This window comes from Trichechus manatus, unplaced genomic scaffold (genome assembly GCF_000243295.1).
Source record: "Trichechus manatus latirostris isolate Lorelei unplaced genomic scaffold, TriManLat1.0 scaffold00125, whole genome shotgun sequence".
NCBI lineage: Eukaryota > Metazoa > Chordata > Mammalia > Sirenia > Trichechidae > Trichechus > Trichechus manatus.
The window spans coordinates 613,982-638,109 of NW_004444061.1; the positions used below are offsets into that span (position 1 = coordinate 613,982).

The 24,128-nt window shown below is 40.7% G+C and overlaps 1 protein-coding gene across 1 annotated transcript in view; it reads right to left on the reverse strand.

The window, feature by feature from the left end:
• ACSS3 (acyl-CoA synthetase short chain family member 3) overlaps nucleotides 1-3,274 on the reverse strand; it is a 215,654-nt gene extending 212,380 nt beyond the window's left edge. The window contains exon 1 of the mRNA XM_004384637.1: nucleotides 2,964-3,274. Coding sequence (XP_004384694.1) covers nucleotides 2,964-3,274 — 311 coding nt within the window. The remainder of the gene's footprint in view (nucleotides 1-2,963) is intronic.
• Between the last annotated feature and the right edge of the window lie 20,854 nt (nucleotides 3,275-24,128).

Consider the following 24,128-nt stretch of genomic DNA (forward strand, 5'->3'; position numbering starts at 1 on the left):
AACACTGCCCGGTCCTGCACCACCTTCACAATTGTTGCTATGTTTGAGCCCACTGTTGTAGCCACTGTGTCAATGCATTTCGTTGAGGGTCTTCCGCTTTTTCACTGATCCTGTACTTTATCAGGCATGATGTCCTTCTCCAGGGACTGATCCCTCCTGATAACATGTCCAAAGTACATAAGACGAAGTCTTCCCATCTTTGCTTCCAAGGAGCATTCTGGCTGTACTTCTTCCAAGACAGATTTGTTAGTTCTTCTGGCAGTCCGTGGTATATTCAATATTCTTTGCCAACATCATAATACAAAGGCATCAATTCTTCAGTCTTCCTTATTTATTATCGAGCTTTCGGATGCACGAGGCAATTGTAAATACCATGGCTGGGTCAGGCGCACCTTAGTCCTCAAAGTGACATCTTTGATTTTTAAGACTTCAAAGAGGTCTTTTGCAGCAGATTTGCCCAATGTAATACGTCGTTTGATTTCTGGACTTTTGACAGGATTGTGAATTATGAGAGAAGTTTACTTTCATAAGAAACAAGCAGACAGACAAACTTATAAAGATGAAAGAAACTCTCTCTCGTCTCTGGGAATCCAAAGGGCATCAGAGACTGTGACTATATGCGTGTCAGCTCCATCTAGGAGAGAACAGTTAGCTGTCACAATCCCTCTTCATTTAGCATCTTCCTTCCCCAGATCCCAGATTCAAGGAACATAAGCAAAACTCCTTCACACTAACTTGTGTCTGTCTTCACAGACACAAATAGATATAGAAGCAAAAAATTATCAAACCTATGCATCCTGTTATTTGACTATCATTTTTTAAACTCATTATGTCATCTCTGCTCTAAAGTCTAGGGATATAAAGACCAAAAAAAAAAAAAACAAGATGCATCCTGCCACTGAGTTTGGATTTGTAGAATACTGCTAACCAAGGAAGACTGTTTGCAATTAGGTGTCCAACAGAGTAACAGATTCAAATTGAAACCACTTATTCAATGAAGTTTGAGATTGGATATATTGTCTCCTACCTCCACCCCTGTTCTCAAAATAATTTCCTACTTTCAAAATAATTGTGATGTGACAGTGCAAAGATTGCTATTAATCTTCTTCTAACAGTGATAGTGCCTAATCTATACAAAACGTGATCATATCCTTTACTCAGTTAAACTTCATACTACATTCATATTTACATATAAGGAAACTGAAGCACTGACAGAGATTAACTAATTTGCCCTTGATCACATAGTAACTGTAAGATGCAGACCACAAACCCAGAGAGTCTGGCCCCAGAGTCCATGCTCTTAATCATCATGACTCCCAGAAGACAGGGGTCTTGTAGTCACTGTTGTGTATCTAGTGCCTGGTCCACTACTGGGCACACAAACTCAACCGAACCAAACCCATTGCCATCGAGTCGATTCTAACTCATAGCAACCCAACAGGAAAGAACAGAACTGTCCTATAGGATTCCCGAGAAGCAGCTGGTGGATTCAAATTGCTGACCTTTTGGTTAGCAGCCGAGCTCTTAACCACCGTGCCACCAGCGCTCCAGGCACACAAAAAAAGGTCAGTAAAACATTACTGAATAAGTAAACAGAAGGGGTCAAGATGCTCAGATTCTAAAGGGTAAAACATGAAAATAGTTTCCAGTCATGAGAGGAAAGGGCATGGTAGGGGCACAGAACTAATTCTGGCTGACGTGTCCTTCTCCATTCCAGGTTACCTGCTATCACCAAGGAGATATCTGTCAAATACTAACGCACATTATTCTTTCCACCCGATTGCTGAGCAGTGTTTCTCAAACTTTTACAAGAAACATCCTTTCCTAACGTCCGGCAAAGGAATTATGGTGGTGTAATAGTTTAAGTGCTCAGTTGCAAATGGAAAGTTTGGTGGTTCGAACCCATCAGAGGCTCCATGGGAGAAAAGACCTGGTGAGCTGCTCCCATGAAGATTACAGGGTAGGAAGCCCTATGGGACAGTTCTTCTATGTCCTATAGGGTCATTGTGAGTGGGAATCAGCTGGATGGCACACAATAAAACAATAATCTCTGGGAGATGAGAGCAACCACACCCTTAGAGGCTAGGCATGCAGCCCAAAATGACCCAAAACAGCAAGCTTCTCGTAAACAGTGCGCCTCATCCTCAATGTCCAAACAAGTCTGGCATTTGCTCTACAATGTATCTTTGTTTGTTTTACTATAAAAAACAATGTTTACAACTATACAATTCCAACTACAGAAAGAAAACTTTATTCCTACCATTTCTAACACCACTTGGCCAATATCTGCATTCTTTCTGAGTACTCACACTGCAGCTTCATATACACAGGCTATGGATCCAGTCCAAACTACTTGGCATGGCACAGAAATCCCTTCCCAATCCAGTTCCTAACTCACCAGCCCCATCTTCCACCACTTCAGCCAACCCAATTATTTGTAACCACAGTCACATTTCAAAGTGTTTCCGACCTCTTGGATTTTGACAATCAGGCCCTTGTGGACCTTGGGAAGATGTATCTTCCTTCTGAACACTGCTTAGGTGTGATTCTGTTGAAGTCCTTCCTCAACCCTCTTCCTCTCCACAGGGTATAGATACTTGGTGATACTTCTGTAGACTGCTTGCATTCGTTTACATAGCTGTCTTCCCTACTGGACTGTGCTGTGCCTGGGGGCATGCCCCTGATTTAGTCAATTTAACATCCCAAGAGCCAAGTGGAGTCTTGCCACACAGGTAAGATTTATAGTAAACTGAGATCACAATAGGTAAAGAATCCTCCAAAACAATAAAGCAATAAAATTGACTATGAAAGTAAAATTAAAAACAAATTGAAAGGTCTGAGTGCATGTCCAAGTCCGATTTTAATTTTTGCTAGGAAGAATTCCAGGTTCCAAGCACCAGGGTCATCTAGCTAAGGGCGCCCAAGAAGTTAGGAGAGATCAGGGTTGGCAAAGAGTCACTCACCAACTGGTGAAAGGCGGGTATCTGTTCTCCAGCGTTTTGGTCCAGGGCTTGTACCAGCTGATCTGCGTGGCGGCTTTGGCCCAGAACCTCTCCGGGTCTGCCACCGAGGACGCAAAGTGGGTCTTGTACTCGCCGCCACCGCCTGAGGACACAGCCCGGCAGCCCCAGCCCCCGAGACCGCGCCTTGGGCCAGGGGCCACATAAGCCCTGCGGGCCGGGCCGGTTTCCCGGGCCGGAGTGGACCTGGGCAGTGGCCCCCCGAGCCCCCCGGCGCCGGTGACTTTGCAACATTGCAGCCAAGACGGCTTCATCGCTGCCTGCTGTCCCAGCAACCTGTGCTGCCCGCAGTCCCCGAGTACGCTTCACAGGCAAAAACTAGGACTTTAGCGACTTCTAGGGTACCTACGGGGAGCCGGCGGGAGGGGGGAGCAAATTCCCAAGTAAGCCGGGGAGCCCTGGAGTGGTGGAAGTCATACTAGAGTCGTCGGGAAAAACCGACCTGGAGCCCCACAAGAAGCAACAGGTTGGAGTGGACGCCGAGTGGTCAGCTGCGCTCGGTAAATTGCGCCGGTGCAACAAATCCAGTCCCCGCGCCATTTCCAATCCCGCGGTTCTCCCAGGAAAAGCGCTCGAAAACTGCAGAACGTCCTTCCTTCTGCAGCACACCTGCATCGTAGGAAGACGCCAACGGACCCGAGTCGCTTTAAAATGTTCAAACAAGCAACTCTTCGCAGCTTGCCTAGTTTAATCTTTGGAGTGGGAACTCGTGCAGGCGGCATCGCCTCTGGCCTACAGCGGAAACTACCAACCTCGGGCCTTGCGTCAAGGCCCCTGAATTGTTATATTTTTAAGTCAGCACAATCCCTAGTTGTTAAACATACAGACGTCGGTTCCAGGGCGAAGACTGCTCCAGGATTTCCTGACAGCTGAGAAGGTAGGAGGAGTGAAAGGAGGTTGGGCCAGCCAAATTGGGACGTGCTTGCTGGGGTAATTGACAGGCCACTAGGGAAGGTAACCCAACTAGAATAAAAACTCACCTGCTAACTGACGTCCCCGCAGAATCTAGAGGCAGACAGCAGGCAGGACTTGTTGCATTTATTCGTTTCTAATTTGCCTCTTCGAAGTTGCTGTAGCTTTCCCCCCCCCCTTCCCCTGATGAGCCAAAAAAAAAAAAAAAAAAAGCCAAAAGAGGTAAATAAAGATGAAAAAATTCAAAAGACGAAGCTGAAGAAAATCAAGAGAAAGATGGTGTAAATTACTATTTGAATTTACCATGTATGCCTGAAGCTCCTTTTCCATTTTTCATAGCATAGTGGAATTCAGATGCAATCGTTTACCGTAATTTTATGCCAAACACGTTCTGTCTTAGTGAGACAATATTTGCAGTTTTAAACGTGAAGATGTGTTATTTCCAAATCTGAGGTGAGAAATAGGGGAATGACCCTGACGCTAGGAAGGAATGTAAACTTGAGAAGCTGTAAACACATTATCCTGCAGGAAAAGAAAAACGTGGGGATAAAAGCTAAAAGAACAGAAATAAATCTAATGCAAAACAAAGAAAATTTCTTTAATCACCTTAGCTATTCCCATTCAAAGGGTTCCTGGTGGCACAAAAGGTTAAGTGCCCTACCACTAGCCGAAAGGTCGGCAGTTCGGACCAGCCCAGAGGTCCCTTGGAAGACAGGCCTGGTGATCTGCTTGAAAACCCTATGGAGTGATTCTACTCTGCACACATGGGGTTTCCATGGGTCAGAATCTACGTGACAGTAACCAACAACAATACTTCCCTTTCAATTGACAAACAAGGCAGAAGACTTTCCCCTGACACCTAAAATCAGTTGCTGTTGAGTTGTTTTCTGAGGCACCTCTGGGTGGATCCAAACAGCCAACTTTTTGGTTAGTAGTGGAGTGCCACCCAGGGACACACTGCCTTATATCTACAGCTTACTTTATTCCTTCTGAAGGCTTCAAATCAAATTATTTCTCATGGTAAAAGATCCTGCCACCACTTGAATCCAGAGAGTCAAGATCCAGATTCAAATCCTTTCTCCCTTCTTTCCCCTCCCCAACCCCTCCCCCCACCATCAGTTTGCTTTATGCTGTCACCTGGTATGCAAGTTGCTTTGACCTAAATTACCCCCCACTGTATTATAATGATGTCCATTTTAATCATTCATGGAATAAATATGTGAGCACCTACATTGCTCAAGGTATGGTTCATTAGAGGAAACACGGAAAAAGGAAACAGCTATTGGCATATGCTATGTGTACACATTGTGCTGGACAATTTCAAATAGGTTGGCTCCAGTGATTCTCACACAGTACTGTCTTAGTCATCTCGCGCTGCTATAACAGAAATACCACAAGTGGATGGCTTTAACAAAGAGAAGTTTATTCTCTCACAGTCCAGTAGCATACAAGTCCAAATTCAGGACATCAGCTCCAGGGAAACGCTTTCTCTGTTGACTCTGGAGGAAGGTCCATGTCATCAATCTTCTCTTGGTCTGGGAGCTTCTCTGCACAGGAACCTCAGGTCCAAAGGACGCGCTCTGCTCCCGGCACTGCTTTCTTGGTGGTATGAGGTTCCCATGTGTCTCTGCTTGCTTCTTTCTTTTATATATCAAGAGATTGGATTAAGACACTATCCAATCTTGTATACCTCATCAGTACAACTGCTGCTAATCCATCTTATTATAGTGACTGAATTTACAACACATAAGAAAATCACATCAGATTACAAAATGGTACACAATTATACGATACTGGGAATCATGACCCAGCCAAGTTGACAGATATTTTGGGGGGACACAATTCAACCCATGACAAGTACTAACTATCATGCCCATCATTACAGATGAAACTTAGAGACAGGTTATTGCTTGAAGTCACACAGCTACCGGGAAAAACAGGCAGATCTCAAACCTTATCAATCCTCAGAGCTTCTCAGCCATCGTGCCTTGAATAACAGGTGTGCTATGATCCTTACTACCTCTGCCTCAAGGTAGAATAGTGCTCAGGGTCAATTGGCTCCCGCACTGCCATTTATCCCAGTGTACTCTACAAATATGATCTTACTCTTTCTGTGCTGTGACTTGAATAAGGTTAGAAATCTGACTCCAAGCACATGCATGATTTTTGCATCTGACTGATTATCTTCCTAGTAAGAAAAAAAAAAAAAAAGATTATAGACTTCCAATAAAACATGACAAATTGAATATCAACATTTATCTCCTCTTCGTAGAGAAACCCCACTGAAACAGAGTCAAAAAGGGGTGGTAGTAAAAACTGCAAGGACAAGGAGAACAGAAGTGGAGAAGAAGCCAAATAAGAGAATGGAAAGAAGATGGATCCATGATATATGATTTAAAAGAGAGAAGAAAGTTGAATATAATTCATTGTGGAGGAGAAAATGGATTTGCCCCTTAGAAACCTGGGACATCTTAGGACATAGAGGCCCTGGGTTCCTCTAAATGTTAAAAATGAAAGTTAGGGCTCAAAAATAGAAGGATTGGTTCAAAGACTGTATGAGGCAATGTTAGACCCCAACATTGCAGATTGAAACAACTTTCTCTGGACCCTTTAATACATTATTATCTTTATTAAGTAATTGTATAGAAGAGAATATAAATGATGATTCCATTTCAGGTCAAGGGAAGAGCATGAATAAAGACATAGTAAAATAAAGGCAGAAAGTCTGGGTTGGATGAGTATAGGGTACAGATAGGGCAGCAGTAGGCAGTCATACTAGAAAATTGCATTGGAGCCAAATATAGAGGTGAAATAGTTCAAATGCAGGTAGCATCTCAGGATAAACTTTTAATGACCTTTAAATTGAGGCCAACACCATAATTCAAATGCATCAGTTCTTCTTTCATTAGTCCTTATTCATTGTCCAGCTTTCATATGCATATGAGGCAGTTAAAATACCATGGCTTGGGTCAGGCACATGGTGTTTGCTAAGAATGTTGAATATACCATGAACTGCCAGAAGAATGAACAAATCTGTCTTGGAAGAAGTGTAGCCAGAATGCTCCTTAGAAGGGAAGAAGGCAAGACTTTGTCTTACATACTTTGGACATGTTATCAGGAGGGGTCAGTCCCTGGAGAAGGATATCATAGTTGGTAAAGTAGAGGGTCAGCAAAAAAGAGGAAGACCCTCAACAAGGTGGACTGACACAGTGGCTCCAACAATGGCCTCAAACATAGCAATGACTGTGAGGTTGGCTCGGGACCAGGCGGTATCTCCTTCTGTTGTACAATCGTGTCCCTATGCGTCAGAACCAACTCCAAGGCACTTAACCATAACAACAACAAATGAAGTCACTCCTGAGGTTCACCCTTCAGCCAAAGATCAGACAGGTCTATAAGGCCAACAATAACACATGTAAGGGATGCACTTCATAGTTCAATCATGTATGTGAGACTAATGGGCACACCAGCCCCAAAACAAAGACGAGAAGGCAGGAAAACTGGAATAATAGAAACAGGGAACCTGGGGTGGAGAAGGGGAGAGTGTTGACACATCCCGGGGTTGGCAACTGTGATGGTTAAGGTCATGTGGCAAATTGACTGAGCTATGATTCTCAGCAGTTTGGCAGTTGTATGATGTTGTGGTCACCTCCATGATGGGAACTAGTGCGAGTAGCCAATCAGTTGAAAGGGAGTTTCCTTGGGCCTGTGGCCTGCATCGAATACCAGTGGACATTCTGGCAAGGCTCAGGGGCTTTTGCTTGCTCTGGATCCTGCAGCTGGCTCCTGTTCATCTGACTTCTGGTTCTTGGGACTTTAGCTAGCAGTTTACCGCCATCTCGCCTGCCAATCTTGTGTTTGCCAGCCCCTGTGGCTACGTGAATCAGGAGAAGCCTCTGTTCTAACTCATGGACTTGTGACATTCCAGCCTCTACAACCGTGTGAGCCATTTTCTGCTTTACTGGTTTTGCTTCTCTAGAGAACCCAGCCTAAGACAGCAACCAGTGTCACAAAACAATTTATGTATTAACTGTTGAATGAGAAACTAATTTGCTCTGTAAACATTCATCTAAATCACAATAAACAAAAGAAAAAACATTAAGGCACTAAAGACCAGTTGATGGATCACTAAGCATATGAAAAGCTTAAAATCACTACCCGTTGAGTCTCATTTTGATTACTAGCCCTGTGACTTAAATTGTTTTTGTTAGTTGCCCTCCAGTAGACTCCTACTTACTGCAGCCTTATGTATAACAGAACAAAATGTTGCCAAATCCTGAACTGTCTTCAGGATCAATGGTATGTTCAAGTCCACTGTTGCATTTCTTTGCCTCATTTTCATTGGCCCTGTACTGTACCAAACGTGATGTTCTTTTGTGGCAATTGGCCTTTTCTGATGACATGTCCAAAGTAAGTGAGTTGAAGTCTTGCCATCCTTGCTTCTAAGGAACATTTTGGTTGTATTTCTTCTAAGACTGATTTGTTCCTTCTTTGGGCAGTACACAGTATATTCAATATGCTTCAAAACCACTGTTCCAAAGCATCAGTTCTTCTGTCTTCGTTTTTCATTATCCAACTTTCAAATGCATATGAGGTGATAGAAAATACCAAGGCTTGAGCTAGACACACCTTAGTCATCAAAGTGCTATTTTTGATTTTAGAACTTTAAAGAGGTCTTTTGCTACCATTCATCTGTCAGTTTTTGGTATAGTAGTGGCTTGCATGTTAATATGATGCTGGAAGCTATGCCATTGATATTTCAATACCAGCAGGGTCACCTGTAGTGGATAGATTTCAGTGGCCCTTCCAGACTCAGACAGACTAGAAGGAAAGGCCTGGTGATGTACTTTTGAAAATTAGCCAATGAAAACACACAACAGAATATTGCCCTGACACGTATTAGGTGTGAAAACTTGGAACATTTACTCATCCTCAAAACACTCTATTAACACCACATAAATAGAACAACAACAACAACAACAAAGACTGGTATGATCATCTCCATCGATGCAGAAAAGGCATTTGATGAAGTCCAACACTCATTCCTGATAAAAATTCTCAGTAAAATAAGAATAGAATGGAAAATACTAAACATAAGAAAGGGCATCTATACAAAACCAACAGCCAACCTCATTCTCAATGGAGAGAGACTGAAAGCACTCCCACTGAGAATGGGAACAAGACAAGGTTGCCCTTTATCACCATTCCTATTTAACAGTGTCCTGGAAGTCCTAGCTAGAGCAATAAGTCAAGAAAAAGAAATAAAGGCATCCAAATTGGAAAGGAAGAAGTAAAACTATCCCTATTTGCAAATGATATGATCCTGTACATAGAAAACCCCAAAGATTCAGCAAGAAAACTGCTGGAATTAATAGAAAGATTCAGCAGAGTTAGCAGGATATAAGATCAACATACAAAAATCAGTTGATTCCTATACACCAACAAAGAGAACTTCAAACAGAAAATCAGGAAAACAATACCATTTATAATAGCCTCTAAAAAGATAAACTACTTAGGAATAAATCTAACCAGAGACATAAAAGACCTATACAAACAAAACTACAAAACACTATTGCAAGAAACCAGAAAAGACCTACATAAATAGAAACACGTAACATGTGCATGGATAAAAAGATTCAATATTGTGAAAATGTCCATCCTATCCAAAGCAATCTACAGATCTAACCCAGTCCCTATCCAAATACCAACAGCATTCTTTACTGAGTTGGAAAAACAAATCACCAACTTTATATGGAAAGGAAAGAGGCCCCAGATAAGCAAAGCATTACTGAAGAAAAAGAAGAAAGTAGGAGGCCTCACACTACTAATTTTAGAACCTACTATACAGCCACAGTAGTCAACATTGCCTGATACTGGTACAATAGACATGTAGACCAACAGAACAGAATCAAGAACCCAAGTGTAAATCCATCCACCTATGGTCAGCTAGGAAACCCTGGTAGCATAGTGGTTAAGAGTTCGGCTGCTAACCAAAAAGTCAGCAGGTTGAATCTGCCAGGTGCTCCTTGGAAACCCTATGGGGCAGTTCTGCTCTGTCCTATAAGGTCATTACGAGTTGGAATCGACTTGACGGCAATGGGTTTTATGGTCAGCTGATCTTTGACAAAGGATCAAAGTCCATTAAATGGAGAAAAGACAGTCTTTTAAACAAATGGTGCTGGCAAAACAGAATGTTCATCTGTAAAAAAATGAAACAGGACCCATACCTCATACTATACACAAAAACTAACTCAAAGTGGATCAAAGACCTAAATATAAAACCTAAAACATTAAAGATCATGGAAGAAAAATTAGGGACAACGCCAGGGGCCCTAATACATGGCATACATTCAATACAAACCATAACTAACAATGCATAAATGCCAGAAGATAAATTACATAACTGGGAGCTCCTAAAAATTAAACACTTATGATCATCAAAAGACTTCACGAAAAGAGTGAAAAGAGAACTTATAGACTGGGGAAAAAAATTTGGCTGCCAACAAAGGTCTAATTTCTAAAATCTATGGAATACTTCAACACTTCAATAACAAAAAGACAAATTATCCAGTTTAAAAAATGGGCAAAAGGTATGAACAGACACTTCACAAAGAAGACATTCAGGCAGCTAACAGACACATGAAGAAATGCTCTCGATCACTAGCCATTAGAGAAATGCAAATCAAAACTGCACTGAGATACCATCTCAGCCCAACATTACTGACATTAATCAAAAAAGAAAATAACAAATGTTAGAGCGGTTTTGGGGAGATTGGAATTATTATGCACTGCTAGTGGGAATGTAAAATGGTATAGCCACTATAGAAAACGATATCCCTCCTCCTTAAAAAGCTAGACATAGAAATACCATATGATCCAGCAATCCCACTCCTAGGAATATATCCTAGAGAAATAAGAGCCATCACATGAATAGACATCTGCACACTCGTACTCCTTGCAGCATTATTCACAATAGTAAAAAGATGGAAACAACCTAAATGCCTATCAACAGATGAATGAATAAACAAATAATGGTACATACACACAGTGGAATATTATGTAATGATAAAGAACAATGATGGTTCCACAAAACATCTCACAACATAGATGAATCTGGAGGGCATTATGCTGAGTGAAATAAGTCAATCACAAAAAGACATACTGTTTGAGACCAGTGTTATGGATTGAATTGTGTCCCCCCAAAATGTGTGTCAACTTGGCTAAGCCATGATTCACAGTATTGTGTTATTGTTCACCATTTTGTGATCTGATGTGATTTTCCTATGTGTTGTAAATCCTACCTCTATGATGTTAATGAGGCAGGATTAGAGGCAATTATGTTAATGAGGCAGGACTCAATCTGCAAGATTAGGTTATATTTTGAGTCAATTGCTTTTGAGATATAAAAGAGAGAAGCAAGCAGAGAGACAGGGGAACCCCATGCCACTAAGGAAGCAGCACCTGGAGCAGAGCACACCCTTTGGACCCAGGCTTCCGGCACTGAAAATCTCCTAGACCAGAGGAAGATTGATGACAAGGACCTTCCCCCAGAGCTGACAGAGAGAGAAGGCCCTTGCCTAGAGCTGGCACCCTAAATTTGGACTTCCAGCCTCCTAAACTGTATTTGTGGTATTTTGGTATTTCTGTTATAGCAGTACTAGATAACTAAGACATAATTTGGTACCAAGAGAGTGGGGTGCTGCTCTAACAGATACTTAAAATGTGGAAGCTGTTTTGAAACTGTGCATGTATAAAGGCTGGAAGAGTTTTAAAGTGCCTAATAGTAAAAGCCTAGATTGCCTTGAAGAGACTGTTGGTGGAATTATGGACATCAAAGACAATTCTGGTGAGGACTCAGAAGGAAGTGAGGAGAGCTGTTACACTGGAGACAGTGCAGATGGCAAGAAGCAGCAGCAGAAAAACAGCAGCAGCAGAACCAGGAGACTAGTGTGAGACAGCACTGGAGCCCACCCACGGATCGAGAGAGCTGAGTGCCTTTGCACAGGAGGCTTCCTGGCAGAGTAGGGTACCTCTAGGCCCTTATCAGTGGAACTGAAGAGCTTTGGAATACTTGCCCCAGCAGGGCAGATGCAGGCGGTGAGGCCAGAGAGGCCAAAAGGCCAAGGAACCAGGAAGTAGAAGCTGAAGAGACAAGGAACACAGAAAGCAGAGCTGCCTCAGTTTCAAAGGGTAGGGCCACGACCTTGAGGTCTCAAATGGTGGAGTCGCCACTCAGATGAGTTAGGAGAATGGGGCCGCCCAAATTCAAGGTAGCAGAGTTGCCATTCCAGTGACCCTGGAAGATGGAACTGAAGCCCAGGGCCAAGGGGCCTACACACAGAATCCGGAGATTGTGGCCAATACCTACAGTCTGGAAGGCAGGGCCATTGTCTAAATGGTTTCAGCATACAGAGGATTATTTTCAAGCCTTGAGAGCTAATGTAATGTGTTCTACTGACTTGTGTGGTGCCTGTTATTCCTTCTTTCCTTCTCATTGCTCCCATTTGTAATGGAAATGTCTAGCTGTGCTTGTTTCACTATTGTAGTCTGGAAGCAAATAACTGATATTCTAAATTTCACAGTTGAAGAATTTTTGGATTTTGGACTTGGAATTGATTTAAGACTTTTTCTATGATATGATGGGGTGAAAGTGTTTTTCATGTGGCAAGAACATGAATTTTGGGGGGCCAAAGGGTAGAATATTATGGATTAAATTGTGTCCCCTCAAAACGTGTGTCAACTTGGCTAGGCTATGATTCCCAGTATTGTGTGATTGTCCACCATTTTGTCATCTGATGTTATTTTCCTACATATTGTAAACCCTATCTCTATGATGTTAATGAGGCAGGATTAGAGACAGTTATTAATGAGGCGGACTGAATCTACAAGATTAAGTTGTATCTTGAGTCAATCTCTTTTGAAATATAAAAGAGAGAAACAAGCAGAGAGACAGGGGAACCTCATGCCACCAAGAAAGCAGCAGCTGGATCAGTGCGTGTCCTTTGGACCCAGGGTTCCTGAGCTGAGAAGCTCCAAGACCAGGGTAAGATTGATGACAAGGACCTTCCCCTGGAACCAACAGAGAAAGAAAGTCTTCTCCTAGAGCTGGCACCCTAAATTTGGACTTCTAGCCTCCTAAACTGTGAGGGAATAAATCTCTCTTTGTTAAAGCCATCCACTTTTGGTATTTCTGTTACAGCAGCACTAGAACTAAGACAATCACTATTACAAAAACTCAAGAAAAGTTTTACACACAGAAAAAAACAATTTTTGATGATGACAAGGGAGGGGAGAGGTGAGGAAGGGAAATCACTAACTAGATAGTAGGCAAGGGTTAACTTTGGTGCAAGTTAAGACAACCCACAATATAGAGAAAGTCAGCACAACTTGACCAAGGCAAAGCCACAGACGCTTCCTAGACACATCCAAGCAGTTTGAGGGACCCAGTTACTGGGGTTGAGGGCTGGGGACCATGACCTCAGTGGACATCTAGCTCAACTGGCATAAAGAAAATATTCTACATCCTACTTAGGTGAGTAGCGTCTAGGGTCTTAAAAGCTTGCAAGCAGCCATCTAAAATACATCTATTGGTTCCATCACATTCAGAGCAAAGGAGAATGAAGAAGAGCAAAGATGCAAGAAAAACATCAGTCCAAAGGACTAATGGACCACATGAGCCACAGCCTCTACCAGCCTGAGACCAGAAGAAATAGATGGTGCCTGGCTACCACCACCGACTGCTCTGACAGGAATCACAATAGACGTTTCTGGAGAAAAATGTAGAATAAAATTCAAATTCACAAAAAAAGACCAGACTTACTGGTCGGACAGAGACTAGAGGGACCCCCAAGACTATGGTCCCTGGAAACCCTACTAATTCAGAACTGAAGCCACTCTCGAAGTCCACCTTTCAGCTGAAGATCAGACAGGCCTGTAAAACAATAAACACTCGTGAGGAACATGCATCTTAGTTCAATCAAGTATAGTAGACACAATGGGCAGCACCTGCCCAAAAACAAAGATAAGAAGGCAGGAAGGGACAGGAAAACTTGGCAAATGGGCACTGGGAACTTGGGGTGTAAAGGAACAGAGGGAGAGTGCTGACACATTGTGGGGACTGCCACCAGTGTCACAAAACAATCTGTATATAAATTTTTGAATAAGAAACTAGTTCGTGCTGTAAACTTTCATCTAAAACACAATAAAAATTAACAAAACACTATTAAGTATCTGTAATCTGAGGATGATAATCCTTACTTTACAGGATTATTGTAAGGATTAAATATGTGTAAATTACTTAGCATCAGGGCAGTATCAAACCAAATTAATTTAGGACAGCAGCAAAAGCTGGCAAACAAAGAATAACTAAAAAAAGAAAGAAAGAAAAAAAAATCAAACCCCAAAATCTTCAGGTTCATTAACATGTCAAAAATTTTACAATCAGAAAATTTAGAAACCAATCATTTTAATTTCAGGATGCATGTAAATTTTGTACTTTTTTAAAAGAATGAAGTTATATTTTTAATTAATCTGGGGAAAAAGGTAACAACAATCTTTTCAAAAAATCTTCATCCCAGTTTTAGTACACCATATTTATTTCGTAATATGTCAATAAAACAAAAAACCAAACCTGTTGCTGTCTAGTCTATTTCTACGCATAGCCACACTACAGGACAGGGTAGAATTGCCCCATAGGGTTTCCAAGAAGCAACTGGTAGATTCGAACCGCTGACCTTTTGGTTAACAGCTGAGCTCTTAACCACCGTGCCACTAGGGCTCCAGTATATCAAAAAATAGTATAAATATGCAACTCAAGATAATATTCTGAACACTTTAAACAAGGATTAATTTATCTGATTATCTGAGAGAAGCTTTCTAGTAAATGAGAAAAACAATAGTGAAGAGAGGATGAAGAGAGAAGTACAGTATAGGGAATGAATAGGTGTGAGTATCAAAAACATGTGAAAGGAGGTGAGGAAATGAGTCAGAATACTTAATTTCTAGGGAAAAAGATGCAGAAATTAGGGGAATGGAATTAGAATTAAAAATGAAGATACAGGAATCCTACAATTCAATTTTTTCCCACTTCACAGTTTTTACCTGGGATTGGCCCTCCCTGGTACAGGCTAACCTTTCTATACACAGAGAGTAAAAGTATACACAATTTAGAAATTCTTGTAGATTACTCCAGCCCTGTATTTTGCAAGCCACACAATTTTCATGTAAACTTGTCAAATGTCTAAATTTGGGTGAGTAGGTAGCGTTGCTAAGTTTTTGCTTGTGACTTGTAGTTTCTCATATATTATGAAAACTCGGCAGGTACACGTGAAATCGTTTGCACAAAGCACTTCATCTCTGCAGCGGGTGCACACTGAGCTAAAATTTGAGACTGCAGACACATTGCAGATCTATTCTGATTTAGCAAAGGCCTTCTGAAAAATGTGCCAATTTTCTTGACTTACACAATATTTTTAAAACTTCTAAAATGAATGGTGCATAGTAATGTAATCATTGTCTTCTGTATTGCATCTTTCCTCTTTCGGAGCGCACAGTAATTGTAATAAAGACAAGAGAAAAAGGCAGTTGAAATAATTACTTTAAAACAAACAGCATTCTAATGAAGGGGAAGATACTCTACAACTTCAGTTACTTCTAGTGACCAGAAGACATGGGATTCATGCATCAGTCACAATTTTATTTCTAAGGAAAAAATGCTACAAATTATTTCCAGTTAAGAAAAATATTTCGTCACTTCTATTTTAGAAAAAACTGGAAGGAAACAGTCTAGGCAATCCTTTTTTTGCCAATTCCTTCTTTTCAATTTCTTGTTTTGTTTTGTTTTTTAATGTGTAATTACCATTGGGAAAAAATATCTCATCAGTGCAGTTGTGATGAAAAAAATCAATAAAAATTACAAATATTTTAATCAGACCACCAACACCCTAAACAGATCATTTAAATTTTTTGGCACAGATAATTCCTAAGGAATGTTTTTGTTTCATATTCCTAAACTAAAAGTACTGGATAGTACTCAATATTAATAATAATACTTTAAATGTATAAGAAATGTTCTAATTATCAAGGTAACAAGTGAGGAAAAGAAAATGAAATATCATTTGTAATATAGTTTTCCATAATATATGGTTGATTTCATAACTTATTACTTTAAGTTGTCAATTTTTACATGTGTGTGCGTGGGAATATTAAATTTAACTAGAAAATGAAACTTAAGATTAGTTTGCCAAAAACAAATGCTGCTCTTATGTAACAAAGAAGTGAGCAATGATTTTGGGTTTCTAAGATAACACAAGATATTCAACTGAAGAACTGTGTTCAAACTAAAGGAAATACAGGGACAAATTAAAGTCTTACTTTAATTAGATAATAAAATCAAGTGTCTCGTGTATTTATGAAAAGCACTATGGATTAAAAAATAAAAAAAAGAAAAACATGAAACACATGTTTTGGGCATTGGGATGAGCTCTGGTAGTGCAATGGTTAAGACCTTGGCTGCTAACCTGAAGGTCAGTGGTTGGAACCCACCAGCTGCTCCTTGGGAGGAAGATGTGGCAGTTGGCTTCCATAAAGATTTACAGCCTTGTGGAATGGATCTACTCTGTCCTATAGGGTCAGTATGAGTCAGAATTGACTCCATGGCAACAGGTTTGGTTTTTTTGTTAGCCTATAATTATCTGTGCAGTTTTTCTGTAAATTATATTTCCTGGCCTCTAAAGCTAGCACTAGCCTACACAACTAGAGAGTGGCTGAGTGAAGACAACTAGAAAGTACACTGGTCTAGTTAGACATCCTTCTCTAATCTGTTTGCCCATTGATTCAACTTCCTATCTGTTTTTAGAGTTAAATGACTATATATTAATAACTTGCTTAGGATATTTGTTTTAATAAGAGGTTTGAGTAAATTTTATCAAGAGCTCCAGAGAGCATTTAGAATTTCTAAGGGAGATACTTTGCATGCAAAAAAAGAAGTTCACTTGACAACTTTTTGTTATTTGCTTGCACACGACATTTAATCAGATACTCCTATAACTTGACATTGAATAAAGAGTTTATTTCTTTTACCTATGTATTTATAGCTCTATACAGATATCTTAGTCAGGGTTCTCTACAGAAACAAAACCAGTAAGCATATATATATATGTATATATATATATATATACACAGAGAGAGAGAGAGAAGTTTACTCTTCAAGAAAATTACTCACACAATACTGAGGATTGGAAAGTCCCAAATCCGGAGGTCAGACAGCCAGCTGGAGACCTCTACCAGCACACAAGATTGTTAGGGGCTGTTTTTGTTGTTGTTAGATGCCATCAAGTCAGTTCCGACTTATAAGGATACTATGTACAACAGAACGAAACAATGCCAGGTCCTGTGCCATCCTCATGATCATTGCTACGTTTTAGCCTATTTACAGCCACTGTGTCAATCCATCTTGTTGAGGATCTCCCTCTTTTTTGCTGACCCTCTACTTTACCAAGCATGATGTCCTTCTCCAGGAACTGGTCCCTCCTAATAACATGTCCCAAGTACATGAGACGAAATCTTGCCATCATCACTTCTAGGGAGCATTTGGCCTGTACTTCTTCCAAGATAGATTTGTTCATTCTTCTGGCAGTCCGTGATATATTCAATATTCTTTGCCAACTCCATAATTCAAAAGCATCAATTCTTCTTCAGTTTTCCTTATTCACTGTCCAGTTTTCGCATGCATATAAGGCAATTGAAAATATCATGGCTTATACCACTACAGGCTGTTCTGACCAGGGACATAATAGAAGGTCCTGGATACAAAAGGGAGAAAAATATAGAACAAATCTCAAATTCCTAAAAAGGCCAAACTTACTGGACCAATAGACACTAGAGGAACCCCCAGACTACTGCCCTAAGGTACCCTTTGAACCTGGAACTGAAGCCATTCCCCGTGCTCACCTTTTAGCCCAATAATAGATTGGATTATAAAATAAACAATATCACCTGTGAGTGATGTGTTTCCTTAAACAATCAACTATATGAGGGCAAAAAGCATTTCCTCATTAACAAAGATGAGAAGGCAAGGAAGGCCAGGGAAGCTAGATTAATGGAAACAGAACAAACAGAATGGAAATAATGAGAATGTAGACATATTGTGGAAAATGTAACCAATGTCATGGAAAAATTTGTATAAGCATTTGTCTCAGTCATCTAGTGCTGCTAAAACAGAAATACCCTTTGGCTCCCCAAAAATCACATCCTTGCAACATGTAAAACGTATTCACCCCATCATATCATAGCAAAAGTCTTAACTCCAAGTTCAAAATCCAAAATTCCTCTTCATCTGTGAAATCTAGAATACAAGTTATCTGTTCCAAAGGTACAATGGCAGAACAGGCACAAGCTAGACATTTCCATTACAAATGGGAGAAACTGGAGGGAAACAAGGGATAACAGGCACCAAGCAAGTCAGCAGAACACGTTACATTAGCCCTCAAGGCTTTGAAAATAATCTTCTGTCCTCTGAGACAATTTACACAATAGCCTTGCCCTCCTGACTCTGGGTATTGGCCACACTCTCCAGATTTTGAGTGGAGGCCCCTCGGCCCTGGGCTTCAGCTCCGCCTTCCAGGCACATTGGGACAACAACTCTGCTCCTTGGCTTTAGGCGCACCATTCTCCCAGTCCATCTGAGTGGCAACTCCACCCTTAGAAGCACCAGAGGCCATTGCTCCACCCTTTGAAACCTCTGAGGTCATGGCCATACCTTATGAGACTGAAGCATCTCGGCTTCTTGTGTTCCTTGTCTCTTCAGCTTCTGCTTCTGTTTCCTGTGGCCTCTGCCCTGCTGGGGCAAGTGTTCCAAAACTCGGTAGCTCCACTGGCAAGTGCCCAGAGGCACCCCACTCTGCCAGGAAGCCTCCTGCTCACAGGCACTCAGCTCTCTCGCTCCGTGGGTCAGCTCCAGCGCCGTCTTGCACCGGTCTCCTGGTTCTGCTGCTGTTGGTTCTCTGCCGCTGCCGCTTCTCTGCCACTGCAGGTTCTCTGCTGTTGCTGGTCCTCTGCCACTCCCACTCCTCTATGCATTCACAGTTTCAAAACTGCTTCCACATTTTAGGTATCTGTTAGAGCAGCACCCCACTCTCTCGGTACCAAATTCTGTCTTAGTCATCTAGTACTGTTACAACAGAAATACCACAAGTGGATGGCTTTAACAAAGAGAAATTTATTTCCTTACAGTAAAGTAGGCTAAAAGTCCAAATTCAGGGTGTCAGCTCCAGAGGAAGGCTTTCTCTCTCTCTCAGCCTTCTCATCAGTGTTCCCCCGGACTAGGAGCTTCTCAGCGCAGGGACCCCAGTCCAAAGGACACACTCTGCTCCTGCCACTGCTTTCTTGATGGTATGAGGTCCCCAATTCTCTGCTTGCTTCCCTTTCCTTTTATCTTTTGTAAGGTAAAAGGTGGTGCAGGCCACACCCTAGGGAAACTCCCTTTACATTGGATCAGGGATGTGACCTGGGTAAGGGTGGTGTTACAATCCCACCCTAATCCTCTTTAACATAAAATTACAGTCACAAAATGGAGGCCAACCACACGATTCTAGGAATCATGGCCCAGCCAACTTGATACATACATTTTTGGGGGGACATAATTCAAACCATGACAGCATTGTTACATGGGAACCTGATCAGCTATATAAACTTTCACCTAAAACACAATAAAATATTTTTTTAAAAAACTACCATGGGTTAGGTCAGGCACACCTTAGTCTTCAAGATGACATCATTGCTTTTCAATGCTTTAAAGATGTCTTTTGCAGCAGATTTGCCCAAGGCAATATGTAGTTTGATTTCTTGATTGCTGCTTCCATGGGCATTGATTATGAATCCAAGTAAAATGAAATCCTTTACAACTTCAGTATTTTATCCATGTATCATGTTGTTGTTTATTGGTCCAGTTGTGAGGATTTTTGTTTTCTTTATGTTAAGGTGCAATCCATACTTAAGTCTGTAGTCTTCGATCTTAGTCAGTAAGTGCTTCATGTCCTCTTCACTTTCAGCAAGCAAGGTTATTCATCTGCATATTGCAGGTTGTTGAGTCGTGCTCCAATCCTGATGTAGTGTTCTTCTTCACATAATCAGCTTCTCGGATTATATGATCAGCATACAAATCGAATAAGTATGTTAAAAAGATACAACCCTGGCATACCACTTTCCTGATTTTAAAACACACAGTATTGCCTTGTTTTGTTCCAACAACTGTCTCTTGGTCTACATACTGGTTCTGCATGAGCACAATTAAGTGTTTTGGAATTCTCGTTCTTCGAAATGTTATCCATAATTTGTTATGATCCACACAGTCGAATGCCTTTGCATAGTCAATAAAATAGAGGTAAACATCTTCCTGGTATTCTCTGCTTTCAGCCAAGATTCATCTGATACCAGCAATGATATTCTTCATTACATGTCCTCTTCTGAATCCAGCTTGAATTTCTGGCTGTTCCTGTGGATGTACTGCTGCAAATGTTTTTGAATTATCTTCGGCATAATTTGACTAGCATGTGATATTAATGATATTGTTCTATGATTTCTGCATTCTGTTCAATCTCCTTTCTTTGGAATTGGCACATGTATGCATCTCTTCCAGTCAGTTGGCCAACGCTTCAAGCGTTGCATCTGTTGTTGACACGTCTCAATTATTCCTTCAATTCCTGAAGCCTTGTTTTTTGCCAATGCTTTCAGTGCTGCTTGACTTCTTCCTTCAGTACCATCAGTTCTTGATCATATGCTGCCTCCTGAAATGGTTGAACGTCGACCAATTCTTTTTGATACAGTGACTCTGTATTTCTTCCATTTTCGTTTGATGCTTCCAGTATTTCACACATAGAATCCTTCAATATTGCAACTTGAGGCTTGAATTTTTTCTTCAGTTCTTTCAGCTTGAGAAATGCTGAATGTGTTCTTCCCTTTTGGTTTTCTATCTCCAGGTCTTTGCACATTTCATTATAATACTTTACTTTGTCTTCTTGAGCTGCCCTTTGAAATCTTCTGTTCAGCTCTTTTACTTCATCATTTCTTCCTTTTGTTTTAGCTACTTGATGTTCAAGAGAAAGTTTCAGAGTCTCTTCTGACATCCATTTTTGTCTTTTCTTTTTTTCCTGTCTTTTTAGTGAACTTTTGCTTTCTTCATGTATAATATCCTTGATGTCATCCCACAGCATCATCTGATCTTCAGTCATTAGTGTTCAATGAGTCAAATCTATTCTTGAAATGGTCTCTAAATTTAGTTGGGATATATTCACGTCATACTTTGGCTCTTCTAGACTTGTTTTAATTTTCTTCAGCTTCAACTTGAACTTGTATATGAGCAATTAATGATCTGTCCCGCAGTTGGCCCCTGGCCTTCTTTGGACTGATGATATTGTGATTCTCCACCGTCTCTTTCCACCAAGGGGCTAGCAAATCCAAAATCTGTAGGTCAGGCTGCAGGCCAGAGACTTCTACAGGCTTACTATCTCAAGACCCATAGGTCAGGTGAAGAAGAGAGTGCAGAGTTGAGAGAGAAAGCCAGCTCTGCTAGGATATCCATTTATATTCTCAAAGTAGACCACACCCCAGGGAAACTCTCCATTAACTGATAGCTTGGTCACATCAACCATATTATGAAATATGATTACATTATGCAACAGTAACCATTACAGTATCTAGCCAAATATTGAAAATCATAGGCTAGCATAGTGAACTTGACACATAAAATTAACCATCACCATGGATATAGTTAATTTCTTGATGATATTATACTGCTTATTCCCATTGAAACTGAAGTCAGCCTAGTATAAATCAATTCTTAGGACTTTGAAAGTGCAAGAAAACTGTTACTGATTTTTTTTTTTTGTAATTTTTTGTATTGTTTCATAATTACAAACTTTAAGCAATATTACAAGGTTCTGCCAGACTATACTAGCTACTGAAGTCTCCTCTTTGTGTCTCTCCTTCTGATTTGTTAAGAGCTGTCCCAACAATAGGAGGCAGTACAAAGGTTTAAGTTTTTTGATAGTCAATTGTCATGGTTACACCTGCAAAACTAACCATTACTGTGTGTATGTATGTGTGTGTAAAATGTCTAATTTCTGTTGTGTAATCCTTACCATTTCTAAAATCCATTCCTTCATCACTTCTCGGGTGAGCTCATGTCACTGCCTGCTAAGCCAATTCCTTGCCTGCAGTCTCACCACCTCCATGTCACTCAATTAATCAGCAATTATTTACTGAGTGTCTCTTACTGTGCTGAGGTTCCAGGATTCCAGATACAAAAAGAATTTAAAAAAAAAGACTAAGAATCTATATCTGGTCTCAAGTAGCACACACTTAGTCTGGAGAAAAATAAATCAACAAATGTCATACAGTTTGTTAGGCCCTGTAAGCAATAGATGAATAAGCAGTAGTGGGGGACCCAGAAAGGGGATGGAAAACTCTGTTCACACTGAGGCAAAAGTAATCATTCTAAACCAAAAATCAATTGTGTCACTTTCTTGCCTAAAATCTGCCAATGGCTCCCCGCTGCTGATAGCGAAAAATCCAAAACCCGCAGTATAGCCCCATGGTTTTCACTTGGTATCCATACTGCTCCCTTAGGGGGCGTTTGGAAATGAGTAGTGCTTTACTATCTATTGCTGTCTTACAAATTATCTGAAAATTTAGCAACATAAAACAACAAATATGTATTATTTCATAGTAGTTTCTGTGGATCAGGAATCTGGGAAAGCTTCATTGGGTGGCTCTGGCTCTAACGAGGTTGCAGTCAGGTTGCTGACCACAGCTACAGTCATCTGAATGGGCTGCAGAATCTTCTCCCATGCTCACTCATATGGCTGCTGGCAGGAGGCTTCAGTTCAAAAGGATTGTTCAGAGGACATAGCAGCTGGCTTTTCCCAGAGTGAGATGAGTGATGAGAGAGAGAGAAAGAATGAGAACAAGATAAAAACTACAATATTTTATATCCTAATATCAGAAGGGACATTTTACCACTTCTGCTTATGTTATTGGTGGCAGAAGCAAACTCCATTACAATGTGGAAGGAAACTACATTTTTGTTGTTAGTTACCATCGAGTCAGCTCTGACTTATGGAGACCCATATTCAACAGAATCAAACATTGCTTGGTCCTGCATCATCTTCCCAATCATTATGCTTGAGTCCATTGCTTCAGCCACTGTGTATTTTGAGTGCTTTTCAGTCTAGAGGGCTTATCTTCCAGCACTATATCAGACAATATTCCTTTTTCATCCACAGAGTTTTCATTGGCTAATTTTCAAAAGTAGAATATGAGGACTTTTTTCCTACTCTGTCTTAGTCTGAAGTCCTGCTAAAACCTGTCTACCATGGGTGACCCCATTGTTATTTGAAATATTGGCAGCATATCTACCAGCTTCATGGCAACATGAAAGCTACCACAATATGGGAAACAGACAGGTGGTGGGAAGAAGACTATGTAAGCTTGTGCATAGAGTCTGGGATGATTGGAGGCCATTTTGTACTACCAAAAGTAAGGACACTTCTAGTTTGTCATAATGACTAGGGATTGCTATAGGCATAGGCAGAGGCCAATGACACTGAAATCTTTTACAAGAAAGAATTGTTGTCCCTCACCAAAATGCCAATAATGTTGCCAAATAGCTCTTTATGTTGTCCTCCTCTACACTTTGTGTATGCTGCCTTTTCCTACACGAACATACCTGTGCTCTAGCTATGTCTAGCTTCTTGCAATTCCCTGTAAAATTCTACTCCTGATCTCCGCAAATCTTCCTTCTGACTGCAGTGCCTTTTCATCTTGGCAACCTTTCACACTCCTCCTTCAGAATTTAGTTCAAATATCTTCTTCTCCTGGATGCATTTCCTGAACTCAGTAAGCAGAACTAGCCCTTACTTTTCTCTGCTCTATTCATATCTTTGTTTTAACACTTATTCTACTGCTATAATTGCTTTTGAAATTAAATGAGGATTATACAACATAGTCCTGCAGGGCTCACAGTCTTCTGGGGAGAAGGATTGGTCACTATGAGTCAGAATTGACTCAACAGCAATGGGTTTGGATTTTTTTTTTTGTTTTATTTTAATAATTGCTCTTTACCAATCCGTCTCCTCAGAAGACTATGAGCCCTGAAAGACTATGTGGAATAATCTTCATTTGATCTCAGTGTCCCCATAT